We start from the raw sequence: 25147 nt of genomic DNA, 5'->3' as shown, positions 1-25147 counted from the left end.
TCTAAACATTTATGGTTTTATTTAATAGGCGTGGAACACTTGGATCGTAGGTCGATCTCTAGCCACCTTATAGTTCCTCTGCTTCATCAAATACTACTTTGAGATTTGTTCAAAATGTTACTTCTTGGTATCGTCTTTCTCTTCACTCCTTCAAAGTGAATGTTGAAGTAGTTTTCTTAGTAAAATTATTCGTGATTCTAATGCCTATATCATGTTGGTTTTGAAAAGTCACAAAAAGGATTGATTGATTCAATTATACCATTGTGAGACAATTACTTTCCATAAAGACGTTTCTAAAGATTTTGAGGCATATATCTTTCTTTTGTAGTAGAAAATCATTCAAATTTTATCCTCGTTCAAAAATCTCAATATAGTAAAAATAAAATATGCTATCGAAGTTCAAACACCACTTTCTTCTTCGAACTTCAACATTCATAAATTTACATCGATTGTAAATATAATTTAAAATACTCGTGAAAATAGTAGGTTCTAAGACAATATGATTAGAAAAACATCCATTATCCATAGATTCCTGTTCTTTTTTAGATTCTTAACTTTGGTTTATGTTCTCTTTTTGTTATCAAATAACTCAATAGTCAATACATTAAAGAAAAAATTGTTAAAAAAATAATAATAATATTGGAATGTGCTTCCCATTACTTGATTTGGGCCGTAAATGGTCCTAAATGTTTAATCATGGGCCACAATTGGGCTTTTTAACATTTAGTTAGAACGAAACGACAAGTCGTCCCGCAGCTGGAACCGTCGTTACGTACCTACCGCCCTTTAGCTTCATCGAAAACGGGGAAAGGGATAGTCCAGCCCACCCAGCGAACGGACACAAGAGTGAGACCAGGTTAATCAATCCCGCGGAAAAGCTCAAATGGAGGAGCCGAAGGCTGAGATCAAAGGCTCTTCTTCAGGTATTTCCTAATTTTCATTCTCTTTATCGTTCTCATCAACTCCATTTTTGGCACTATTGTTTTGATTGCTCTGATGTTATGCTGTTTCTGGAATAAAATGAGCTTCAAATCGTTGCATTAAGTAAAGATCATCCAGTGGCATATGGTTGATAACGTATTTCAACTTTTCGAGTGATTTCTTGTCGGCGATTGTCGTGTAATCGAGCTAGAAAACACTTGAGAGTCCGTATTTTCAGTAATTATTGGCGTTGATTGGTTAGCTATTTGTAAGGCAATGTTTGATTTCAAAGCATTGTCATGGTTTAGATATCTAGGATTAACCGATTTAATGGGAATTATGTTTAGTTCAAAAGGAATCTGTTGTCATTTCTGAAGTGATACTTGTCCTTTTAAGTTTTTTAGAGCAAGTTATTTTCACAGTGCATGAATTTCGAGTTTATGGTTGTTAAGGCGTTGATCCAATTCCTTTTGTAGATTTCATAGTTTGATTTTGTTCGAGGTGTTTGGCTGACTGACACGATGTCTCTCTTTTCTTTCCCTCTTGGGTGCAATGAGAAGAAAAAGAACCAAAATCGCCCAATATTTTCGAGAGAGCGAAAGAAGAGATAGAGGCTGTGACCCACTGTAATAAATCACCACGGCATCACAAAGAAACACATGGAAGAAGCGATGATATTGACGAGACTACGCCTGCTGATGAAGTAAAGGCCCCCGGAGTGTTCGGAAGAGTCAAGGAAGAGGTTGAGGCCCTTGTAGGAGCAATTCATCCCAAGAAGGATTCTGGCAGTCATTAGTTTTCTTTAAAGCAAGGAAGAGAGTTGACTCCATGCTGTAATAAGGTTTGCTTTCTTCATGATTCTTAGTTTCTTTTTATCATGCAACTCCATGCCATCTACCTTGTTCTTTGAAAACATTAGCAGGAAAACAACTTGTTTGAAGATTGACATGAAAATTGGACTATGGTTGATCTGTCTTGCATTCTGTTTAAAGTATGTAATTAACATAGAAATACCATCTTGTATCTTTGCATTCTGAACTTTGTATCTTGAGCTACAGTCTCTTTTCATTGTATCGATGAAAAGTTTGTTTCGTTTAAAAAAAAATTATAGAAATACCATCAAGGTGTCTACGTATACCTGTGTGGGTACCACTGTATTATATTGACCAACAAAACCCACATTTCCTTCACCTTGTGTTGGATTGTGTTCCTTTTATACTTTAGTTTTTTTTATGGTGAGCATATGCCTACAATTTATGTGTGCGTTTATGAAAAAAGAAATTTGTAATGAAAGGTGCTACTCAGCAACATAAACATCCCTGTTTGAGACATCTCGAATTTTAGGCCGCTCATTTCTAGGCTTCCAAAACGGAATTAGTAGTGCCTCTTGAAAGTGTTTATCCGTAAAAGGGAGTCCCTGTTATATTAATCAGTCTCAAACTCTGAAAAGGGAGGGCTGTCATTAGGGATGCAAGTGAATCAGTTTGCCTTGGTTATTGCCATTTCTCGTATTCTTTTACTCTGTTTTTCTCTTATGTAGAGGTTGAATCCTTAGTACCTTCAAAAATTGGGAACAATATAGGGAATCCTTTGTATCTTGAGAACTTAAATTCTGTCCTATAGGGGACTTAGCTGTATTTAGACGGGCATTTTGAACTTCTTCCTACTCTTTTCTTTGTATTTGAAAACATCGACAACCTAGAAAAGCCAAACATAACTGAAGTCCCAAGTCCAACCTACCCCATTTATTTCTTCATAATACTACACTCATAGTTTGATGTATCAAATAAGCAAAGTAAGACTTGAAGTACTTGATTGTGTACAGTTTTTTGTGTTTTCTAGTAGGCAACAGCTCAAACTGTCTAAACCCGAATCCATTTCCGAAAATTTGACATAAGTCACAACCTAATTTATGAACATCTTGCTTCTTGTATATTCACCTCTTGGTCCACTCCCCCGTCTCTGTCTATCTTTATTGATTGGGCTTTTTCAAGATCCATTCTGTGAGCAATCAGCAATGACATCGCCATTCACATGTTCTCTCTCTCTCTCTCTCTCTCTCTCTTTTTTTTTGTGGGGGGGGGGGGGGGGGGGGGGGTGGCTACTTTAATGTTAACCGATATTCTTTGAATGCCATTTTGGTAATCTTGTCTCGTGTCCCAAGGGTGATTTACTTTTCCCAAATATATTATTATTAAATGCCCCTTGACCCTGATAATTTCACACATGCCTTCCAGTTGTTACACCCTAGCGGTCGAGTCAAATTTCATTATATTTTACAGAAAAATAGAACTTTCTAAAGGTATTTTTGCAACACATTTTAGGATTCAATAGCTAGTCAAATTTTATTGTAGATCAAACCAAGTATCCTTAAGGTATACCTAAGCTAGTCTAGACACTTGTAAATATAATTTTTTTTAAGATTAAGCGAAACCTTTTAAAGGTCTAGAAGCATAATTTAAACTTATCTTCCCTGAACCGGCCCTAACCGATAGGCATCCAACTTGCCTCTATCCATATTTTTAAATTCTACTCGACATTACACACACATGTATAGGAATAGTGTGGGTTTAGAAATTAGAAATGTTTGAAGGGAGAAATGGCACGTGGGAGATTCAGAAGACCAAGAAAGCAGGTTTACATGGCTAAAGACAAGATTTTTCTACAAAACGCCAAGCAATATGGTCCACTCTTGTTCTTTATCTGCCGCCCTTCCAAGTTCCAATCCCCAAATCCCTTCTTTGGAAATTTTCTAAATAATAGTACTCATCTCATCTCTTCTCTTGTACCATCCACCATTAGCTTAATTCATTCCATGCCATTTGGATTTTAGAATTGCCCTCCTTCCATTTCTTTTCTTTATTATTATTTTTTCCATGTCGTGCTGCCTTTAATTCCATCTGGCTCAGTCTCATCTGTACCAATCGTTTCAATAATTGAGTTGGAGAGATTTTGATTATCTCAATAATTTAATTGTATTTAATTTTATAGGTTTAGTATTTTGATTATTTTTGTAATTTAGTCATATTGTTTTGTTTCTTCTTCTTTTTCCGCCCACCTATATTGAAAGCTGAAACACGTTCCCCCAAAATTTTAATCTTGGGAACTCATGTTCTGGGCTCCACTATCTAGGTTCCAATTTCCATATTCAATTCATCTATCTCTATCCATTTGATAACCTCACCTCCCACTAATCTCTTATCATTTCGTCCTTTCTCGCCTTAAATTAGTCTTTTGATTTTGAGATTTGTGTTTTTAGCTTCATAGATCGTTGGAGTTTTTATCTTGGGCTTAATAATGGTTTGATATTCCATAAATTTACAAATTTACGGCTTAAAATTTTTATCTATTGGTGATTTAATTTAAAATGATATCGGAGTGGGTATCTTATACTCAAGTTCATGAATTGTTGTTTTTTTCTATTTAGTATTGATTTTTACTTGTTGGATCATGTTAGATATTATACGAAAGCATCTTGAGTTCAAATGTATATTATATTAAATTTACACTTACCTACTGACTTACTGACTTAAGCTCAATTATAATGAATCATTCATTAATTTCATATTTGAAGAAGCCTATGCATAAGCAAGATTTGAGATTTTATGAATTCAATTGAAAAGTTGTAGATATCTATCCATTTATGAAATTTTATGATTTTAAATAGATATTGTTATTAATTTATAATTTAATTCCAGAATGTAAGTTGAAATTTCGAAGTTTCCAAAAGCAATCATAATTACATTGAATTATTAGATAATTTGATGTATTTATTTTACCTGTGAAAGTATTGACATTTGTATTGACTCCATCTTACTAGGTAGCATTACTTAAATTGAATCATGGAAAGATGATGTGATGTTTTTGATGAATTAATTTTTGATGTTAAATATTTGTTTCACACTACTTGTTTGAACCAATCAACCTTTCATCACACAATAAGGAACTATCGTTACTAACACTTCATATATGACTTTATTAAATGTATATGTCATCCTCCATTTATGCTACTTTAATAATACCCATATCTATTTACTTTATTTTCAATTCAAATATCACCCTTGTATTTAAATACCATTTCTCATTTCAATTTGGTTCAATTTTATTCTCTATAATAAAAAATTATTAATAATAAAATAGTAGTGTGAACTAAATTTAAATTTATTGGAAGTATAGATTTCAATCTCACTGTGAAGAAAGTATATGAGAGGAGGGAAAGGTCTAAAAGGCAAAATAATACTTAGGTAATAAGTAAGGTATCTTTTATCTTTTGATATTTTCCTTATTCTTTCTTAGTTGGATGAGAAGATGTGGATACTTAACCTAATTATTTTCAACCTATTGAAAATCATCCTTTTAAATGTCATTATGCTTTCTTTTATTTTGTGTTTTTAATTAAATTTTAGGAGCATTACTATACTATAGTCCTAATACAAATAGTTTAAGATATGAAAGTCAAATGATATGGTTGGCAAGAAAAGGAAAAATAATTGAGTATAAATGTTGTTGTCAAGGACATGGGGGTATCTAAATAGCATTCATTTCTATGGGCATTCCAATAAGGTGTCTAAAGTTTTAAATAAAATTTGTAATTAAAAAAATTTAAAACTCTAGATGGAAATTTCCACCTAACACATTTAGAGATTTTTGCTTAAACAAATTAAGTTGAATGGAATTGTCAAAATAATGAGACAAGTAAGGTTGAAGCAAAGTTAAATATGAATTTTGATGTTGAAATGACTTGATGTTGTGTCCTATTCAAATTTTTCAAATGACTTCAGAAAATGACTATTTTGTTTTTGTTGGGTTTCATATGTATATATATATATCTCACAAATGAATTAAATCTTAAAGTATTTTGATCAAATTAAATTTGAAATTTTGAAAAGTCTCTTGTTTCTCAACCTTTTTATTGGTTAGTTGAAGAATTTCCAACCTACCTAGTTTTATAGAAAGAAAATTCATTTGAATATGTCCAAAAATAACATAGAAATATAAGTTATTAATATTTTTTTTTTAAAAAAAATCTAATTCATAATATGCAAGAATGTGAACCTAAACTATGTAAAAATACCAAGGCAATGAATCTTTATAGTAACACCCAAATCAAATTTCATTATCACCCTTAGATATGAAAATAATCAATAATTATAAATAATTAAATAAGGTATTTAATATATATATATATATATATATATATATATATATATATATATATATATATAGAACAAATGAAGTATATTAATAAGATAATATCAAAGTAAAATTATCCAAAAATAATGACACACAAGCCATAAAAAAACAATAGAAAAGATATTTTGGACTAAAATAGTCTTCATGATGTTGGATTTTCTTTTAAGCAAAATCCCAAATGAACACAATAAAGAAAGGGACCTTTTTTTTTTTCTTTTTTTTCTTTTTTTTTTTTTTGTTCTTACTCGTGGAAATAAATGGTAGTCAATTCAACAATTTATTTAATTGAAAAATACACAAACTTTACCCTTAATTTGACTATACCTCATCCCATATTAAGAATTAGTTCGATTTTTTTTATTAAATGAAACTAATTATTTTTACCTAATTGTTAAGTTAAAATCTTCTGTAAATAGGTTAAGTTGTTGCATATATTTTGTAATGTAACTTTTAATTTATTTTGCTTTTCTTTTTAGTTTGAAATTTTTCATTGATATATCGCGTATTTACCATATGGAGACAAAGAATGAGGGAGGGAATAAGGAGAATTTTCTTCTTATTAGCTAAACCGAAAATTGTTACACGAAATATTCGACATTTTTTTTCTTCATATGAAAATTACGACGAAAATGACAAAGTAAACTTGTTATTTTTTTTAGTAATCGTATTTTGGATGTAATTGTTTTTTTTCTAAAAAGAAATGAACAAATGATTTCAATCGAAACCGTTCAAATGGAGACAAGGATATTATTTTTGGCCTTGTCCCACCCTGTTAACATATTTACGTAAGTTCCTGACAGTAAATCTATAACTTAATCATACCAACTAACTCAATAGATAAAGCTACAAATGTCGATGAGGTAGACTTAGCTACGAATATGCGAACTAAAGAAAACAAATATAATAGTGTATAACATAAAGTTTTATAAGATCTAAATCCAACTTTAAAACATTAATTAAACTTTTCACTATATATATATATATATAAATAACATGATCTTAAACCCAACTTTAAAACAATAATTAAACTTTTCACTATATAGATATAAATAACATAAATAGGAGAAGGTTATATTTTCTCCAAAAAAGAAAAAGAAAAGAAAAGAAAAGAGGAGAAAGGATTGATTAATCACTATAAAATCAATGTTCCAAAGAGAAACCATTTTTAAGAGAGAATGAGGGGAAATACAATTGAGTCTAAATTTAAGGAAGGTTGGTTTAACTGCCATGTTTTCCAAGATTAGGTGGGCCCACCCCACTTCTTCCACATGTACATATAATATATATATATATATATTACAAAAAAATTAAAAAAAAAAAAGAAAAAAAAAGAGAAAAATAGAAGGAGAAAAAAAAGAAAAGACATTTGTTATAAAAAAGAAAAGGCCACGTAGGATGATGTGGGTCCCCGAAAGGCATGGGAAGGGGAAGAGACTGATTCTTCCCTCTGTTGGGAGTTGCCTTTGTTCCACTTTGAAAAACTTGACAGGTCATTTTTATTAACAAAACCCACCATGTAATTTTGTGTAATTTCTAAACCCTTTCTTCTTCTTCTTCTTCTTCTTCTTCTTCTCTTCTTCTGCTTCTTCTTCTTCTTCTCTCTCCCAAAAATAAAGAAATAATTAATTTAAAATTTAAGTTTTTTTATTTTTTATTTTTTAATATATATATAAATATAGAGAGGGGAGGGCCCGGAATTTCGTGTCATTGGTTTTGAGTTTGAAGGGTAGGGAGAGAGAGGGAGAGAAAATAAGAAAAGAAGAGAGAGACAGAGAGAGAGAGAAAGAGAGAGAAAGGACATTTTGTTTTTCTTTCTTTCTCTCTTTCTTTCTTTCTTTCTTTCTCTTTTGGCCTAAAACCCTGTGTTTTTCTCTGTTTCTCTGTCTTTCTCTAGATTTCCTCTCTCTACATAACCAAAAACCACTTTCTCTCTCTCTTCTTTCTTCTTCTTCTTCCTCCTTCTTCTTTCTTCCTTCTTCTTCTTCTTCTTCCTTGATCTGCTACTTCCCATCTTCATTCCTTTTCTTTTCTTTTTCCCATTGCTCGTGGATGGATTTCTTTCTTGATTCTCCCAGGTACCATTGTTTATATTTCTCTTACTTCTTGTTTTTTGCTTTCTGGGTTTCTTTTTTTTTTCTTTTTTTTTTTTTTTTTTTTGTGTTCTAGACTTAGGAATCTGGTTTTTGGTGATGATTGTATTCACGTTTCAGCTCTACATTATTGGTTTTTAGTAATAATTGGATTTCCCCTCTTTCTTTTTCTTTGTTTGAGCTGTGATTTCCCTCAATGGGGATTGAGATTTGAGGTGAATTCAATTTGTTGAGCTGTGTTTTTGCGTCTTCTTTTGATCCATTTCCCTTTTGTGGCGTGGGAAGGATTGCTGGGTGTAATCTCGTTTTAAAAGAAAAATAATTTGGTTTTGTTTCGAGGGTATTAGCTGAAATTCGGAGAGTTTCTCATGATTTGTATTGCTTTTTCGTGATTTACCTTGATGGTTGTGAGATGGATTTTTGAATGCAGCTCAAATGTTTGTTAGAATGCTTACCCGTTTAGGTATTCGTTTTCTGGGGGTGGATTTGCGTCATTGTCCAAATGGATGATTTCTTTGTTAATTCATTTACATGTTTGTTATTAGGATGAAAATGGAGAAATTGCAGTAAAGACCGGTAGGATTTTGTGTTGACATTGGTGTCCTTATCATACACCTTTCAAAATGAAGATCGAGTCGACGAGACGGGGAAGGATAAGGGAGCGGATCCGCCGAAGCCATCTTTATACGTTTGCTTGTCTCCGGGCAGACAGCGCACGGGAGGTTGACGATTCAAATCCTTTAACAGGACCTGGCTTCTCACGAATTGTATGTTGTAATCAGCCTCAAACCCATGAGAGAAAGCCATTGAAATACTGCTCGAATTACATATCCACGACCAAGTATAATGTTCTTTCTTTCGTGCCTAAGGCTCTCTTCGAGCAATTCCGAAGGGTTGCCAATTTGTACTTTCTTTTAGCTGCGTTGTTATCGCTCACACCAGTTGCCCCATTTTCTGCCGTGAGCATGATTGCTCCTTTGGTATTTGTTGTTGGGCTCAGTATGGCTAAAGAAGCTCTTGAGGACTGGCGTCGATTTGTGCAGGATATGAAGGTTAACCTCAGGAAAGTGAGTGTCCACAAAGGGGAAGGTGTTTTTGGTTATAGACCATGGCATAAGATCCGAGTAGGAGATATAGTGAAAGTAGAGAAGGATCAGTTCTTTCCAGCCGATCTACTCCTCTTGTCGTCGTGCTATGAGGATGGTATATGTTATGTGGAAACGATGAATTTGGATGGTGAAACCAATCTCAAAGTAAAGAGAGCTTTGGAAGTAACCTTACCATTGGATGATGATGCAACTTTCAAAGATTTTTCTGGAAAAATTTACTGTGAAGATCCAAACCCAAACCTTTACACCTTTGTAGGTAACTTTGAGTATGATCGGCAGATTTATCCTCTTGATCCTAATCAGATTCTCCTTAGAGATTCGAAATTGAGGAATACAGCTTATGCCTATGGGGTGGTGATATTTACTGGACATGATAGCAAAGTCATGCAGAATGCTACAAAATCTCCTTCGAAAAGAAGTAGAATAGAGAGAAAAATGGACAAAATTATTTACATCCTTTTTACTCTACTTATACTGATCTCATCAATAAGCTCAATAGGTTTTGCTGTGAAAACAAAGTACCAAATGACAGACTGGTGGTATTTACGAACTACTGGTGATGACCATGATCCACTGTACAACCCTCGTAAGCCAACCTTATCAGGGCTCATACATTTAATCACTGCTCTTATACTTTATGGATATTTGATACCCATCTCATTATATGTTTCCATCGAAGTTGTTAAGGTTCTGCAAGCTTCCTTCATTAACCAAGATATTAACATGTACTGTGAGGAGACTGCCAATCCAGCTCGAGCTAGAACTTCCAATTTGAATGAGGAATTGGGTCAGGTAGACACAATCCTATCTGACAAAACAGGCACTTTGACTTGCAATCAGATGGACTTTCTGAAATGTTCCATTGCTGGCACTGCGTATGGTGTTAAATCTAGTGAGGTTGAACTTGCAGCTGCAAGGCAGATGGCATATGACTTCGAGGAGCAGGACGGAGAATATCCCGATGTCCATGGACAAAAGAATAGCCAGCAGCCTTCAATGCCACATAGCAGATTAGGTTCGGAGATTGAGCTGGAGACTGTTGTTACTTCAACTGATGGAAAGGATCAGAAGCCTGCCATAAAATATTTTAGTTTTGAGGACAGCCGCCTGACAGGTGGAAACTGGTTGAATGAGCCTAATCATGACGTTCTTTTATTATTCTTCCGTATTTTAGCAATTTGTCACACTGCAATTCCTGAGCTGAATGAGGAGACTGGCGTTTATACATATGAGGCAGAGTCCCCGGATGAAGGTGCTTTTCTTGTTGCAGCAAGAGAATTTGGTTTTGAATTTTGTAAGAGAACACAGTCAACCCTGGTTGTCCGTGAAAGATATCCTTCACCTGATCAAGTAGTTGAAAGGTAAGATTAACTTTATGTCGCTCAGGTCTATTTTTCCCTGAATGTTCTGTGTCATCGATTGCTGATGTGTCTTGGGATTCTGTACAGGGAATACAAAATTTTGAATCTATTGGATTTCACAAGCAAGAGAAAGAGAATGTCTGTAATTGTTAAGGACGAGGAGGGCCAGATTCTTCTTCTCTGCAAAGGTGCCGATAGGTGAGTCTCATCAGTAGAGGCTCGTACGGATTATTTTTGAGAATTTTATAGAGATATCAGCTACATCTTTCAAGTTAGTGTGTGAGAAAAAGCCCAGGTTCTGTCTTTGGAAGACTGGCTAACAAACTGCACTTTTCTTTTTCCTTTTGTATGGATGATAAACACTTTTCTTCATTCTGAATCTCTTGTATTCCAATCGTGCAGCATCATCTTCGATCGTCTATCAAAGAATGGAAGAATGTATGAGGAAGCAACCACAAGGCATTTGAATGAATATGGAGAAGCAGGGCTGCGAACTCTGGCACTTGCTTATAGGAAGCTTGAGGAAGCCGAATATAATGCTTGGAACAATGAGTTTCAGAAGGCTAAGACGTCCATCGGAGGAGATAGAGATGCAATGCTTGAGCGAGTATCCGACCTCATGGAGCGAGAATTAGTCCTTGTTGGTGCTACTGCTGTGGAGGACAAGTTACAGAATGGGGTGAGAATAATATCTATTTATCTAGAACCATTATTGTCTGTTATCACTCTGGTTTGTTTTGTTTAACCTAGTATTATGTTTTTGGTTGTTCTAGGTGCCTCAATGCATAGACAAACTTGCACAAGCTGGTCTTAAGATCTGGGTTCTGACAGGAGATAAGATGGAAACTGCTATCAACATAGGGTCGGTCTTGCTAATTGGTTGAAAGACATTTCTTACAGCTTATATGCCATGTTGAAAAATATATATTCCTGTGTTAAAAGAAATTATTTCTGTCTTCAGATATGCATGCAGTTTACTACGACAGGGAATGAAGCGGATCTGCATATCAACAACCTCAGACTCCTTAGCACAGGATGGGAAAGAGGTATTTGATAATTTGAGAGAGAGCACAGGAAACTAGCTACAGGAAATTGATTTCATACGAATTAGGATTTTTTGTTTTTTGTTACACCCCAGGCCATGAAAGAAAATATTTCGAATCAAATCACCAATGCCTCACAAATGATCAAGCTGGAAAATGATCCTCATGCTGCATTTGCTTTAATCATTGATGGGAAGACTTTAACATATGCTCTTGAGGATGATATGAAGCTTCAATTCCTTGGACTCGCTGTTGATTGTGCATCGGTCATTTGCTGCCGTGTCTCCCCCAAGCAGAAGGCACTGGTAGGACGTCCATTCTCATTTTAGGGCTAACCACCTTGAATACTATCAATTTTTCGTATATCATACTTAAGCTGTTCATTGAATGGACAATTTAGTAGTAAACTGGTTTTGTTTCCGTTTCTGTAGGTAACAAGGTTAGTGAAAGAAGGTACTGGGAAAACTACTTTAGCAATTGGCGATGGTGCAAACGATGTAGGAATGATTCAAGAGGCTGATATTGGTGTCGGTATCAGTGGGGTTGAAGGTATGCAGGTACGCACAAATGACTCTCCTTTCTCAACCTTGTCTATTAAATAAATCTCTACCCCTCTTTTTTTAACCCCTTATGTTTTCAGGCTGTGATGGCTAGTGATTTCTCTATTGCTCAATTTCGGTTTCTTGAAAGGCTTCTGGTAGTCCATGGTCATTGGTGCTACAAGAGGATAGCACAAATGGTAAAGTTTCGACTATGTTTCTATGTTATGTCATGTTTGCCAAGTTTTGTTTCAATGAACCAGTTATGAATTATCAGTAGTACGTTCTTAATTTAACTTTGATCTAACATGGTAATTTTCATTTTGCAGATTTGCTATTTCTTCTATAAGAATATTGCATTTGGATTAACGCTATTCTACTTCGAAGCATATGCTGGATTTTCTGGGCAATCAATTTATGATGATTTCTACATGCTATCATTTAATGTCATACTCACCTCATTGCCTGTAATTTCCCTCGGAGTATTTGAGCAAGATGTCTCTTCTGAGGTGTGCCTACAGGTAAAGACGCAGCATTTTGAATATAAATAAGCGAACTGATTTGTGTTCCAAGTTCATATGCTAACCAACTATCATACATTTTGCAGTTCCCTGCACTATATCAGCAAGGACCTCGAAACTTGTTCTTTGACTGGCCTCGAATTTTCGGATGGATGGGGAATGCTCTCTACTCATCTCTAGTTACTTTCTTTCTCAATCTCATCATCTTCTATGACCAGGCATTCCGTTCTGGCGGCCAAACTGCAGATATGACTGCTGTAGGAACCACTATGTTTACTTGCATCATATGGGCAGTAAATTGTCAGATTGCTCTCACAATGAGCCATTTCACCTGGATCCAACACCTTCTCGTCTGGGGTAGTATTGCGATGTGGTATTTGTTCATCTTACTCTATGGAATGATCATATCCTCTGGGAATGCGTATAAAATCTTTGTCGAAGCTCTAGGTCCTGCCCCTGTTTACTGGATAGCCACATTTTTAGTAACGATTACCTGTAATCTCCCATATCTTGCTCACATATCCTTCCAGAGAAGCTTCCATCCAATGGATCATCACATTATCCAAGAAATCAAATACTACAGAAAGGATGTTGAAGATACGCACATGTGGACCAGGGAAAGATCAAAAGCAAGGCAAAAGACAAAGATAGGATTCACAGCCAGAGTAGAAGCAAAGATCAGACAGTTAAAAGGAAAGCTGCAAAAGAAGCACTCTTCACTTGGTGTGCCTCCAAATGCTACTGCTACTGCTATATCATGAAAATATCTCCACCCTAAATCTTCAAAATTTTTGGATTTTTTTTCCTAGAGTTTCCGGCCCATTTGAATCTTTTTCTTTTATTTTGAATTTTTTTTCCTGTTATGGAAAATGGGTTATTGCCACCCCCCCATTGGTTATAACAAGAAAGAATGTGAATCCGGAGCTTATGTATGTATCATAACTTAAAAAAGAATTTGAAATGTTAAGAGCTTGTAGAATAGCTGATACCCTAAAAGCTTGTTGTTCCCATTCTTTTCCCCCACTTTGTTTGTTTGTATATCCCCTTATTCATATTCAGAGATTCAAAAACTGACCATGTCACCTCATTCAACTCTGTTTCATTCACTCTAATCATCTGAAGTTTATATATGATTTATATTTTCATCTATATATTCCACAATGACCATTTGTTTTACTGTCAATTTTGATCGGCTCAATCCTGATATGACCATATGATTAATAAACTATACATAGTTTCATCAATTTCAGCTAGATCTTTCGGTCTGACTTTGCTTTGAAACCGTAATTGGTGCGTTATTCACTGAACTAGTTTCGGATTGGCATAATAAAGGCATCCCCATCATCTGCAGCTGAAGATTTATGCTGTTTTACACCGACTTGAGAGCCTAAATAATTTTCAATGCCTGATTTAATAGGTTGGAACATGAGAACAATAATTGTCATGTGAAACTGTCTCCCAATTCTTGACTGAATCATTCATTCCACCTTTTTACTCTTCCATTCTTGTTTGGTGTCGGTAGAAGAAGAGAGAGAGAGAGAGAAAGCAACTTCTTTGTCATCTCTCTCTCACTATGCAGAAAAAAGATCAGAAAACATGATTTTGTGAAGAAAAACATCATTTCAAACAGAACCCAGTTCACTTTTCCCATTTACATCAAATTTTGAACAGAAAACAATTACAGAAATTAATGGTGTTGGAATGAGCAAGCCATCGAGGGTAAACAAAAGATGAATCATGAATCGTGAATCAGGAAAACAGTTGAAAAGAGTAAATCCACTTAGGACGCTCAGTTCAAACTGGTTTTGAATTACATTACGAACTCATTCTATGCCCCAACTTTCAAGGCCTTCTTTGTTCTGTATATTGAGATTTATAGATATCAAAAGGAAAAACAGAGTAAACCGACCTTACTGATAACATAGTTACAATGACAAACTCAATGGAATCCGAGAAAAAAAACAAAAAGCATATTCAAAACTCAAACTTTCATTTTCTTTTTTCTTTCTTCTCACCAACTTGAAGAACAAGAAGATCAAGATTCATATAGTTTACAATACTCAGGAAATTCAAGATTCAAAACAGAAACTTACACAACAAATTTCTATTATAAATCATCACCTCCATCCATACACTACTTGAGTGTAAGTGTTCTTGATCCATCTAAAACTCTTTCTCAAAGACCCTTTCATCTTCCCTTCCACTGCATAAACCTTATATCCAGCGACCCTCGTCTTTCTTTGCAATTCTGGATCCTTAAAACTCCAGCTTTTAGAAGTTGACCCAAAATTGCTTTTGCCTTTCTTCATCTTTACCTCTCTGTTTGATTGATTCTGCTGAAAGGAACTTCCATAGCTCACACTGTAAGACCTTAGATCTTGCATATTTGTTGGAGCAATCCTGTTCTCATTGTAGGTTTCAATCTGCATTCTCTGTTCCCTGCAAGATTTGGATCTGAAATCCTCCATTACTCAAACTTCAAAGAGACTAAATTCGGAAAAAGGAAAAGGAAAAACAGGCTTTTGGGATGTGCTTTTTATGTTGGTTTTAGATGAGGGTAATGTGTATTTATAAGTAATATTGAAGTTTCTCTCTAGATTGGAGCAGTTCAAGATCCAGGCCTTTAATAATAAATTTAGGGATTGCCATTTCAAATTGTCTTCAGTTGAGGGAATTGCATGAGCTGCAAAATGTTGACTCTTTGGCACGTGGAATAGGTCATAATGTCACTTCTTATTTAAATGAATAACAAACACTTCAACCGAGGCTCACAAAATACCCTTTCCATCAAGTCAACATCCCCATGAAAGTGAGTGGCTCCAACAGCTCCTCCCTCGTTAACAACATTTTAAAATGACGTCAAAATCATAATGTAAATTTAACAACTTTTCCTGTAGTTACTACATAATAAATACAAAAAAGATTCAACTAAAATTTACCTTGTATGTGATTTTATCAGGACGGAATAAATTTTGCTCATTAGAGAAAGAATCAAATGCTTGTGAAGTCTTTTGAAAAGTAGATTACTTACCATGTTACAATTTTCCATTGAAATTTTGTGTTTTAACTCTCTCAACAACAAGGTGATTCATTACTAGCAAGAAGGAAATAGAAAGAGAAGTGGTACAATTGACTTCGACGTAGTTGGTATGGTACTAAAAGTTATTTCAATTAAACTGATAAAGTATTATGACGAAAGTTTTCTATGATCTAGTAAGTTTTACTGTATGTAATTTTGTCGTGATAATTTTGCGTATCGGAAGATGTATTGAATATCTGCTAAGAAAAATTAGGAAGTTCAAACTATTGAAAAGATGGGTAATAAACAAAAACAGAGAGAATTGATACTGCTTGTTCATTGATTGTTGGAGTGAAGTGGGTCTAACTGCCCATCAAATGGTGGAGGGGTTTTTAAGATATCAATCTCATCATCCATTTCTATTATTGTAGTCCTGTAGAGTACAATAAAGTTGATCCAATGGCCCTCCATCCTTAGCTAGTTGCAGCTGTATTCTCTCTTCAATTGAATTGATGTATAGTTCTCTTTTTCTTCTTTGATAAAGGTAGAGGGCCCCAATAGCACAAACTTTCATTTAGTTCATTCATTTAAAGCCAGTGAAGTGAGATGGTCCATTAAGCTTAGGCATTGGCTGGCTTTGGTAACACATTCCAATTGATGAATGATCCAAGGTTTTGGCCATCAATAATGGGGGCCCCTGAGGGGTAAATAAAAGGGTATTCGCTTCAATATAGTAACGAGTTCTTGGGAGGACATTCTGTTAAAGTTTGATTGGTGAAGGAATGTGGAGACAGTCCTAGTAAATAGGCTATCATATTAAGATTTTTCTGTTGGAAAGTTGTCTATGTCTCGCTAAACGGACGAAGTTATTCATGACCAACAAAGATGAAAGAGAAAGAGAAGTGATGGAAGTGACTTGGACCTACATGCAAGAAAGCAGTTGTGTGCTGCTGTAGTACTCCTAACACCCTTCAATGGTTATGTGAAATATATCAGTTTATGTAATAAAGCTTAATACTTGGGGATTTTATGTTACTAAATGACTAACCATGGAGATGAGAGCATTTGCTTATAGATTGGTCGAACAGATAATCATTATTCTCTGATGGCGGTAAGAAGAAGTAAAATAATGAGAACTAATTGATAATAGGTAAATTTAGTGCTACGATTACTTTAAAATTTGAAATTATTTATCTAGAACTGTTGAAGACTTGAAGATACTTTTAGATGGTGTTAGCCACATCACATCTGTAATATGTTACAAGAAATAAAAATGTTTAAATCTTCAAATATCTCGAATATTACAGGCTTTGAAAAATTATGAAGATGCTTGAAAAAAACGATAAGAAATTTTTTTATAAATATATTCACAAACATGTAGATTATAGTATTTACTTAATTAATATTATATGTGTGATTTTGAAAGAATTGAAAGTTACTTTTTTCACCTTCTAAACATAATTTAATTAAAATTTTACATTGTAAAAATGTAGAGTAATAGTGAAAATGAACAAAGTGAATCTACAATTACCAAACATGTCATGACTTAAATAATTTGATAATTGTTTTATCATTTGAATTTAATGTTGGCTTGAACCATGGTTAATAAATAATGACCACTGTCATGGAAAAAAGTAAACAGAAAGGAATCACTTTAGACACCAAGACCACATGTAAATAAATAAAACATATAAAAGTAGTAATTTTCACGAGTTGGTTTGTTAGTGGATATTATTCACCCACTAATTTACTTTAATAATAAAATTAAAAGCACCATCTTCACAACTGGAACTGTATTGGATAAACAGCAGAAGGCATCTTCCTCAGAAAGAATAAAGAATATAAAGATTTACAAAGATCAAATGCAACAAAACTTGACACAATCTCAATCTTGCACAGAAAGCAGGAAATAAATCATTAACAAAATGTCAGTTTGACAATACTAATATATGAAAACAAAGGGAAGATAAAAATAGAGGAGTTCAAGTGGGGGGAGGCTAAATAGTGTCATTCAGAGATAAGAGAGAAATCCCATCCCTATAAACAAAAACAAAAACAAAAAAAAAACAAACAAAAACCTCATCATAGGAGATCTGCAACATTGGCTGGCAGCTCCTCAATGACCACATTATAGAACTTCTGAATATCAAAAAGCATTCTCTCATCATCATTTGTAACAAAATTGATGGCAACGCCCTTTCTTCCAAAACGCCCACTTCGACCAATTCGATGAAGGTAATTTTCGGGTTGGGTCGGCAAATCATAATTTATGACAAGGGACACTTGCTGGACATCGATACCACGAGCTAACAAGTCAGTTGTGATAAGAACACGAGACGACCCAGAGCGAAATTCACGCATGATTATATCACGAGTGTTCTGGTCCATGTCACCATGAGTGGCCGATACGGTATGATCACGGCTTCTCATATTGTCCGTAAGCCAATCGACCTTGCGACGTGTGTTAACAAAGATAACACTTTGAGTGATAGCCAGAGTCTCGTACAGATCACATAGAGTTTCAAGCTTCCAATCTTCCCTATCAACATTTACGTAAAATTGTTTGATACCTTCCAAAGTAAGCTCATCACGTTTTACCAAGATTCTGACAGGCTTGTTCATGAACTTTCTAGTGATCTCCAATGCTTCTGGTGGCATTGTGGCTGAGAACACCCCAACTTGAATTTTTGATGGCAACAGCTGGAAAATATCATAGATCTAGCACCACACAAGAAACATAGAAGACAATTACAAATCTTTAATTCTATGATAAATGAATAGAATAAAATACCAACGTGCAGCAAGGCTAAGCAAGCTGACTTTCAGCAGGCACAAGAAACGAATTCAGCACTGACTAACCTAATAAAACAATATTCAAGTCTGATTTCCTGCCTACTTAAACACAATCATTATGAAAGTGCTAGTTCATCAATAACATGTTTGCATCAAGATGAGAAATTCACCTGATCTTTGAAACCTCGGGAAAGCATTTCATCAGCTTCATCCAATACAAACATCTTAATACAATCTGGGCGAAGAGACTGCCTCCTCAACATGTCAAACACACGACCAGGTGTTCCAACTACTACATGAACACCAGCTTGAAGAATGCGTTGATCCTCCCGGACGCTTGTTCCTCCCACACAGGCATGAACCTTAACTCCAAGATAATCTCCAAGAGCTCTCATAACCTTCTCAATTTGTTGAGCCAGCTCCCTAGTCGGTGCCAAAACTAATGCCTGGCACTGGACCAGACCATAATCTAGTTGCTGAAGTATCCCAGAGCAGAAAGTTGCAGTTTTTCCAGTTCCAGATTGAGCCTGCTGAATCACATCAAGGCCCTTGCAGAAGGGAACTATACCTCTTTGCTGAATTGCAGATGGTTTCTCAAAACCTTAAACAATGGGGAAAACTCTAGGAATTATATACGGAACTACAAGGAATATTTTGGGCCAAAAAGTCATAATTGAAAGAGAAAAAAAATGAAGCAAATAAGTATCTACCATAGGCATAAATGCCTCTGAGGAGGTTCTCTTGCAGCCCCATCGAATCAAAACTTTCATAAACTTCATCATATGAGGTAAAAAATTCCTGCCCTTCGGCTGAAAGACTGCATCGAGAAAGAAAGTAAAACTGAATCAGTCCACAAACATGAAGGGGAAATGTCGTAAGGGAAAATTATAAACAAAGGAAATAAGAGAAAAATCTTTACATCTCATTCATTTTAGCATCGTATTGGCGAGAATCAAATTGGGTTCCTTCTGGAGCTAAACCTGCCATAGCTGTAAGTGGAAAACAATGCAAATATGAACACAGACCAAACAGATAAAAATATCCAGAATTATGCCGCCAACAAACAAAAAATCATAACCATTTTATCAACCCCACCAAGGAATAAACAGAACAACATTACAAATCTGTTCAAAGCTATCCTGAGAAAGGAAATCTGTAACAGAAAAGCCAAACTTGCAATCCAGATAAAGAGGAAAACAAGCATTAAACTTCTGTCTCAATGTAGGAAAAGGAGTTGAGGGATGTCTAATAACTTTTTTTCTCCAAAAAAAAAAAAAAAAGACACCGCATTAACCTTTTCCCAAAGCAAGATGCTACTGAAAAAAAAAACCCAACCCAACTATAGACGACGATTCTCGTATGAGTTGAACAACAAAAACGTTCCAAAGCAAAAACAGATTCACGTAGATTACAGAAGCAATTACAAGCCATGGCCATAAACAAACAAACAAACAAACGAATAAAAACGAACTCAACCCACAACCACAGACCAGATTAGCGTCAAATCTTGAGATATACAATAATAGAAAAAAGTAAAAAAAGAAAAGAAAACCCAGAGTAGTTCAAGGCTAAAGGAACAAAAAGGGATATGAAAAGAGGGCGGAAACATACATACAACCATATTCGTGCAGTCGAATAAGTAGAAGAGGAAGGCAAAATCGAAAGAGAAAGGAATGAAAAACAAACCTGTGGATTGTTAGAGAAGAAAAAGATGGAGATTGAAGAGAGGAAGCTAGGGTTTGCCAAACTCTTCGGATCTGATCCGTGGAGTTGGAGGCGAGTGTTTGGGCAAAGCGAAGCGAGCGAAAGAGGGAAATATTTGTGAAGGCTGTTAGGTTTTTGTAGTGTAACCCTTGGACTAAGAATAATTGACCCAAATTCCAAAATTACCCTTCTCTTGTCCTATTATGTGCTCCTTCCAAATCAAATCTCTTGCATGTACTCTTCTCTCTTTCTCTCTTTCTCTCTTTCTTTTTAACTATACATTTTTTATATGTTTTTATATTGGTCGATTTCTTTTATTTATTATTTAAATTTTTATTATTACTATTATTAAAGCTTTGTTAGGTAGATGTGTATATATATATATATATATATATATATATATATATATATATATCCATTACTAAAGCAATTGAGGCCTAAGGATAATTTTTAGTTCTGGTAAATAAAAGTTGATATCTTTACCCCTCTCTCTAAATTTTTAGATTAATTCTTAAATCTTAAGTAAATTGTCATCATCCATTAGATACATTCTCTTTTGATTGTGATTCTTTTTACTTTGATTGTGATTCTTCTTACTTGTTGGACAATCATATGTGCAATTTAATAGTTTTAATGTAAAATTCATTTATATCTTTTTCATGTCGTACGTGAGTCGAATGCAATCTCGTTTCCGTAGATACTTTAAGCACCCATTAGCTTATTTTTAAACCTTTAATTTTCATTTTATTTATTACTTGAAAATTACACTATATATATATATATATACATATATATATATTTTAAACTACGTATTTTACGCAAATTAGTATTCAATTGTTTGATTTATTCAAATAAAATATTTTCCAAACTCTTTCAACTTTTCAGTGTAAATTTAATTTACAAGTTAATAAAAACATAATTGATTAAACTAATTATTATTGGGTTCTATTTACAATTATTTTTGTAGCCACCCATCTTGGCAATATTCTGTTTAAATTATTTAGCTGTTAAAATTGTCATTGACACATAAAAGCTTATACAAAAAGAACAATATAAAGTATAATTATTTACAACACAACCTACTTTGGCTAATTTCAGTTTGCTGGGTCAAAAATTTGAGATATTTCAGAATCTTATGTATATTCTAATCTTTCAACTTTTCAAAACAATCCAATTTATTTATTTATATTATTTTACTTTTCTACTATACTTTTCATATTAACATGTTAGCACACGTAAACTCATGGATTAGCCTAATGTTAAAGAGAATTAAAATCTCAATAACTGACCGAAGCCATAAGTTCAATCTACGGAGGCTACCTACATAAGAATTAGTTTTCTATGAATTTCATTGACGCCCAAATGTTGTAGTGCGAGGGTATTTAAAAAATATAAATGTTAGTATGCATGATCAAAGGTTTGTTATTAATCTGTTAAAACTAGAACGGAAGTAAAGACTAAAATGGAACAAGAATTACTAATGGACGTTTTGAAAGTTTACAATAGAGTAAACTCAAAAGTTCATGAATTAAAAAATTATAAAACAGAATATACTAAAAGAACTTGCAAAGAATCTTTTGTGTTCGAAATATTCAGGTGGCTGCTATCTGATATAAAATATCATTATTTTCTTTTTTTAATCAACCATCTTGTAAGATTGATTAAAAGATCAATGGAAAGGAAAAGCTTCAACTGATTTAAATGGAGCTTTATGAACAGAGGAGAAGCTATTACATCTCATTCAAACCTTTTACATACCTCAGCAAACAGTTGATTTTGCCTTTTGTCATTCTCCATGAGATGAATGCCTCTCCTCAACTTGTTCAAAATACCAAACTGTCTGTAGTTCATAAATCAAATTCCAGTCAAATCCAATAAAGTTTTTGTTACAATAACTATCCTTTCTATAGCTTCACTTGGGATAAAGAAGGCTTACACTAGTAAATATCCCACGTTGATGAAGACAAAGAATGTGCCTCTCGATGAGAGCATTTGTGGAGTAAGAATATGGGAGGACCTGCCAGTTCATTTACTGTTTGTAACTGTTAATGTTGCTAAAACGAATAACAGTTAAACTTGATGTAAAATATCTACGAGAAACGATAAAAGCAATGCACCTGCGAGGATCATGGCGTTGACGCACCAAGTGCTGAAAGCATTGAAAGGACATTGAGAATCAAGGGTAGTGTACGGAGAGCTTTAAAGCATATTTTTCCTATTTGGCAATTTTCCGAGTTCAATCAATGTGCAATATCATTTTTGAAGGGGCATTTATCAAGACTTTTATTGTAATAGAAATCAAGATAGCAGAAGACTCTATACTCTGTAGAGACACCATTTCATTTGTAACTAAACCAATTACTAGCAACACGCTAAAGAGATACCATAACCATTCAAAACGACCCTGCTCCAATACCCACCTCTGATCGAAATCAAAAAACATGCCTAACTTATGCAAAGTCGAACTAAATTCTGATAAAAGGTTTCAAGGTAACTTGAAAGAACAAAACGTATTTCATTTGAAGAACTTTGGTTTAATGACAAACAGTGGTCAAGAATAAGCAAGGTAAGAGTTCTCTACAACAAAAGGATTGGAACGGATGAATCGAGGATGATCAGCAATTCGGCAAGGTAAAAGTTACAACCTTGAATAGTCTCACATATTAACACCATTAGAATGAGAACAGATAAGAGATTAAAGTTGAATTCATTTGCTCCTACAAGGCGTATAAGACTATCCGAATATCTCAGCTCAAAAGGGGCATTATAATTTTCTACAAATTTCACCATTATGGACAAGCATTGACCACGGAATCACAAATCCTGTGAACTCCATCGAGCGATGAAAGCATCAAACATGAATCTCTACTCTGTTCTCAAACTTGAAAATTATATATTGAAGCAGCAAAACAATATGCTACAACTAATTGGCCAAATAAGACAACGAACAAACCTCAAATAATCTCATTACTTACAACCAAATCATCAGAAGTAATGGAAATAATTTGATCATTCCCATACCACAAGTCTAAATTCTTGAAGATTATTCATTATCAGAGAACTCGACGAATTACATCACTCAATGAAGAAGCACGAGTTAAACTCGTATAGAAAATATCAAGTGAATTAGTTAATTCAATCCTCAACATTCTCATCACAGTTTCCCATATAAAACTATGACTATGACTCCCTAACACGAAGTATATCGATCAAAATTTCAAAGAAAAACATTCCATTTCCCCACATCATATCGGCACATACCGCTTCAACATCTGCTTACCCGTCACCGCCAAGCCAACCACGACACCGCCAACAGCTCCGGCCACCGCCGCCGATCTTACCCCTCTTGCTGCACGATAAAGCGCACCAGTACCAAGCCCGGCCGCAACACAGTTCCAGACATCGTCCGTATCCCTCACAGCCTCAATTCCGCTCTCCAAACCAGCATATAGCAGCCCAATCACGCCAAGCCGATTTCCCCAGAGACGCCCTGAATGACCAGATGAGTTCAGGATCCGATTGATCCGGAGTTTCATAGTATCACCTGATTCAAAAGATTTAACACCGGATACAAGTCCTGTAGAAGCGCCTCCGACTGCACCGGCGAGGTAACCGCAACCAGTGTAGAAGGTGAGATTCTCGCCCCAAGATCGACGCTGGCGGCGAGCTTCTTCATCGAAAAGAAACTCTGGGGAGGTTGGAAGCTGGAAGTTTCGATATGGAACCTGGAGATCCTTGTAAGGATTGTAAAGACGCGGTTGGGATGAGCTATGATCAAACTCTGAATCAGTATCGCGATTGGAAGAATGGACCGCCATAGTTGATTTGAGTTCTAAGCTTAGGGTTACGCTCAATTCTCTCCAAGAGAGAGAAAGAATTGAAGCGGAGAGAGAGATTCTTAAGAAATGCGATTCTCCCTATTTTATGCGGGAAAAAGAATCGCGCCGGTTCTCGGTTCAGTAGGTAGCCAAGTAAACCGGAGTTTCCGGTTCGGGTTTCCCTTAAGCAGTCTCTAGTATCTCCGGTTGATCGAGTTAAACCATACTTATAAGGCGGCTCAACTTAACCGAACCAAAACACGTAAGCTACAATGTCGGTTTTGTAAGGCAGCGGATTAATTTAGTCTCACGTAATGTTTTAAGCCAACAAAACAAAATGGTTATCCTCTTGTTGGAAAATTAAGTTTATTTATTTTCAATTTTTTACAAGTCTTTCCATCTTTCTTTTAAGTAAATAAAAAAAAAAGTCAAATTTTTAGAATAAAAATAATTTTTGGTAAGAATAATTTCGATAAGTGTAATAAAAAAATAAAATATTTAACAGCCCTACTACGAAAATAAGAAAAATTCATTCAATCATTTGTTTCATAAATTCCATATATGTTTGCGATTTATATTTTCTTTGCTCTTTATTGATCTCGGGTCATACCGGTACAATTAAGGCTCGAGATTGAATAACTAAAGGCAAAATTCTTTTACCCCGAACATTTCAAGGTAATGTATGCTCGATATCAAATAAAATAAAGGCAAAAAAATTTCATCTCGGGTCAAAGGCTTGAGATCGAATAACTAAATGAAAAATTCTTTTATCCTAGGACACGGTATGTCCAAGATCATGTATCAAAAGTCTACACGATCATGTATCACACACATGTCGATTTATCACATGTTGACCTAGGTAATTTTGGTATTTTACATTGTAGATATGTAAAATTTGTCCGTTTTTTAAATTGTTCTAAAAATATTTTGTCTAATTGTTATATTCTTTAAAAAATCCCTATCAAAAAACTTTTTTTTTTTACTTTCTCGATCGTTTATGAGATCTAAGAGATTAGAATTTAATATTCATTTACCT

The 25147-nt window shown here is 34.6% G+C and overlaps 5 protein-coding genes and 1 non-coding gene across 7 annotated transcripts; 2 read left to right on the top strand and 4 right to left on the bottom strand.

The window, feature by feature from the left end:
• Window positions 1-757: 757 nt before the first annotated feature.
• Window positions 758-2078, top strand: LOC103500717 (uncharacterized). The gene is made up of 2 exons (XM_008464122.3): window positions 758-923; window positions 1482-2078. The coding sequence occupies exons 1-2, from the start codon at window positions 884-886 to the stop codon at window positions 1715-1717; spliced, it is 276 nt and encodes a 91-aa protein (XP_008462344.1). The 5' UTR covers window positions 758-883; the 3' UTR covers window positions 1718-2078.
• Window positions 2079-7815: 5737 nt separating this feature from the next.
• LOC103500716 (probable phospholipid-transporting ATPase 4) lies at window positions 7816-13869 on the top strand. Of its 2 annotated transcripts, none has more exons than XM_008464121.3 (11): window positions 7816-8189; window positions 8750-10674; window positions 10762-10872; window positions 11077-11353; window positions 11448-11536; window positions 11636-11720; window positions 11813-12022; window positions 12149-12274; window positions 12358-12456; window positions 12586-12777; window positions 12864-13869. In XM_008464121.3, exons 2-11 carry the CDS (start codon window positions 8828-8830, stop codon window positions 13536-13538), a joined length of 3711 nt encoding a protein of 1236 aa, XP_008462343.1. In that variant the 5' UTR covers window positions 7816-8189; window positions 8750-8827; the 3' UTR covers window positions 13539-13869. The 2 variants fall into 2 exon arrangements, with proteins under 2 accessions (XP_008462343.1, XP_008462342.1); XM_008464120.3 differs by having other exon boundaries at window positions 11786-12022.
• A 1025-nt stretch (window positions 13870-14894) lies between these two features.
• Window positions 14895-15245, bottom strand: LOC103500715 (uncharacterized). The gene has a single exon (XM_017047338.1). The coding sequence runs from the start codon at window positions 15243-15245 to the stop codon at window positions 14895-14897; it is 351 nt and encodes a 116-aa protein (XP_016902827.1).
• A 2442-nt stretch (window positions 15246-17687) lies between these two features.
• Window positions 17688-20436, bottom strand: LOC103500714 (eukaryotic initiation factor 4A-11). The gene is made up of 5 exons (XM_008464118.3): window positions 20276-20436; window positions 19509-19578; window positions 19300-19406; window positions 18760-19190; window positions 17688-18514 (listed from the first exon to the last, which is right to left on the bottom strand). Exons 2-5 carry the CDS (start codon window positions 19574-19576, stop codon window positions 17879-17881), a joined length of 1242 nt encoding a protein of 413 aa, XP_008462340.1. The 5' UTR covers window positions 19577-19578; window positions 20276-20436; the 3' UTR covers window positions 17688-17878.
• On the bottom strand, window positions 19741-19860 carry LOC127144339 (small nucleolar RNA snoR98). Its single transcript, XR_007815995.1, has one exon. It is a non-coding gene; the product is annotated as a small nucleolar RNA snoR98 (small nucleolar RNA).
• Window positions 20437-23326: 2890 nt separating the features above from the next.
• Window positions 23327-24200, bottom strand: LOC103500713 (mitochondrial import inner membrane translocase subunit TIM23-1-like). The gene has a single exon (XM_008464117.3). The coding sequence runs from the start codon at window positions 24109-24111 to the stop codon at window positions 23539-23541; it is 573 nt and encodes a 190-aa protein (XP_008462339.1). The 5' UTR covers window positions 24112-24200; the 3' UTR covers window positions 23327-23538.
• Window positions 24201-25147: the final 947 nt, after the last annotated feature.

This window comes from Cucumis melo, chromosome 1, assembly GCF_025177605.1.
Source record: "Cucumis melo cultivar AY chromosome 1, USDA_Cmelo_AY_1.0, whole genome shotgun sequence".
In the NCBI taxonomy this organism is placed as follows: Eukaryota; Viridiplantae; Streptophyta; class Magnoliopsida; order Cucurbitales; family Cucurbitaceae; genus Cucumis; species Cucumis melo.
Note: the sequence above shows the minus strand (reverse complement) of the source record. Positions and strands in the feature narration are given on the sequence as shown.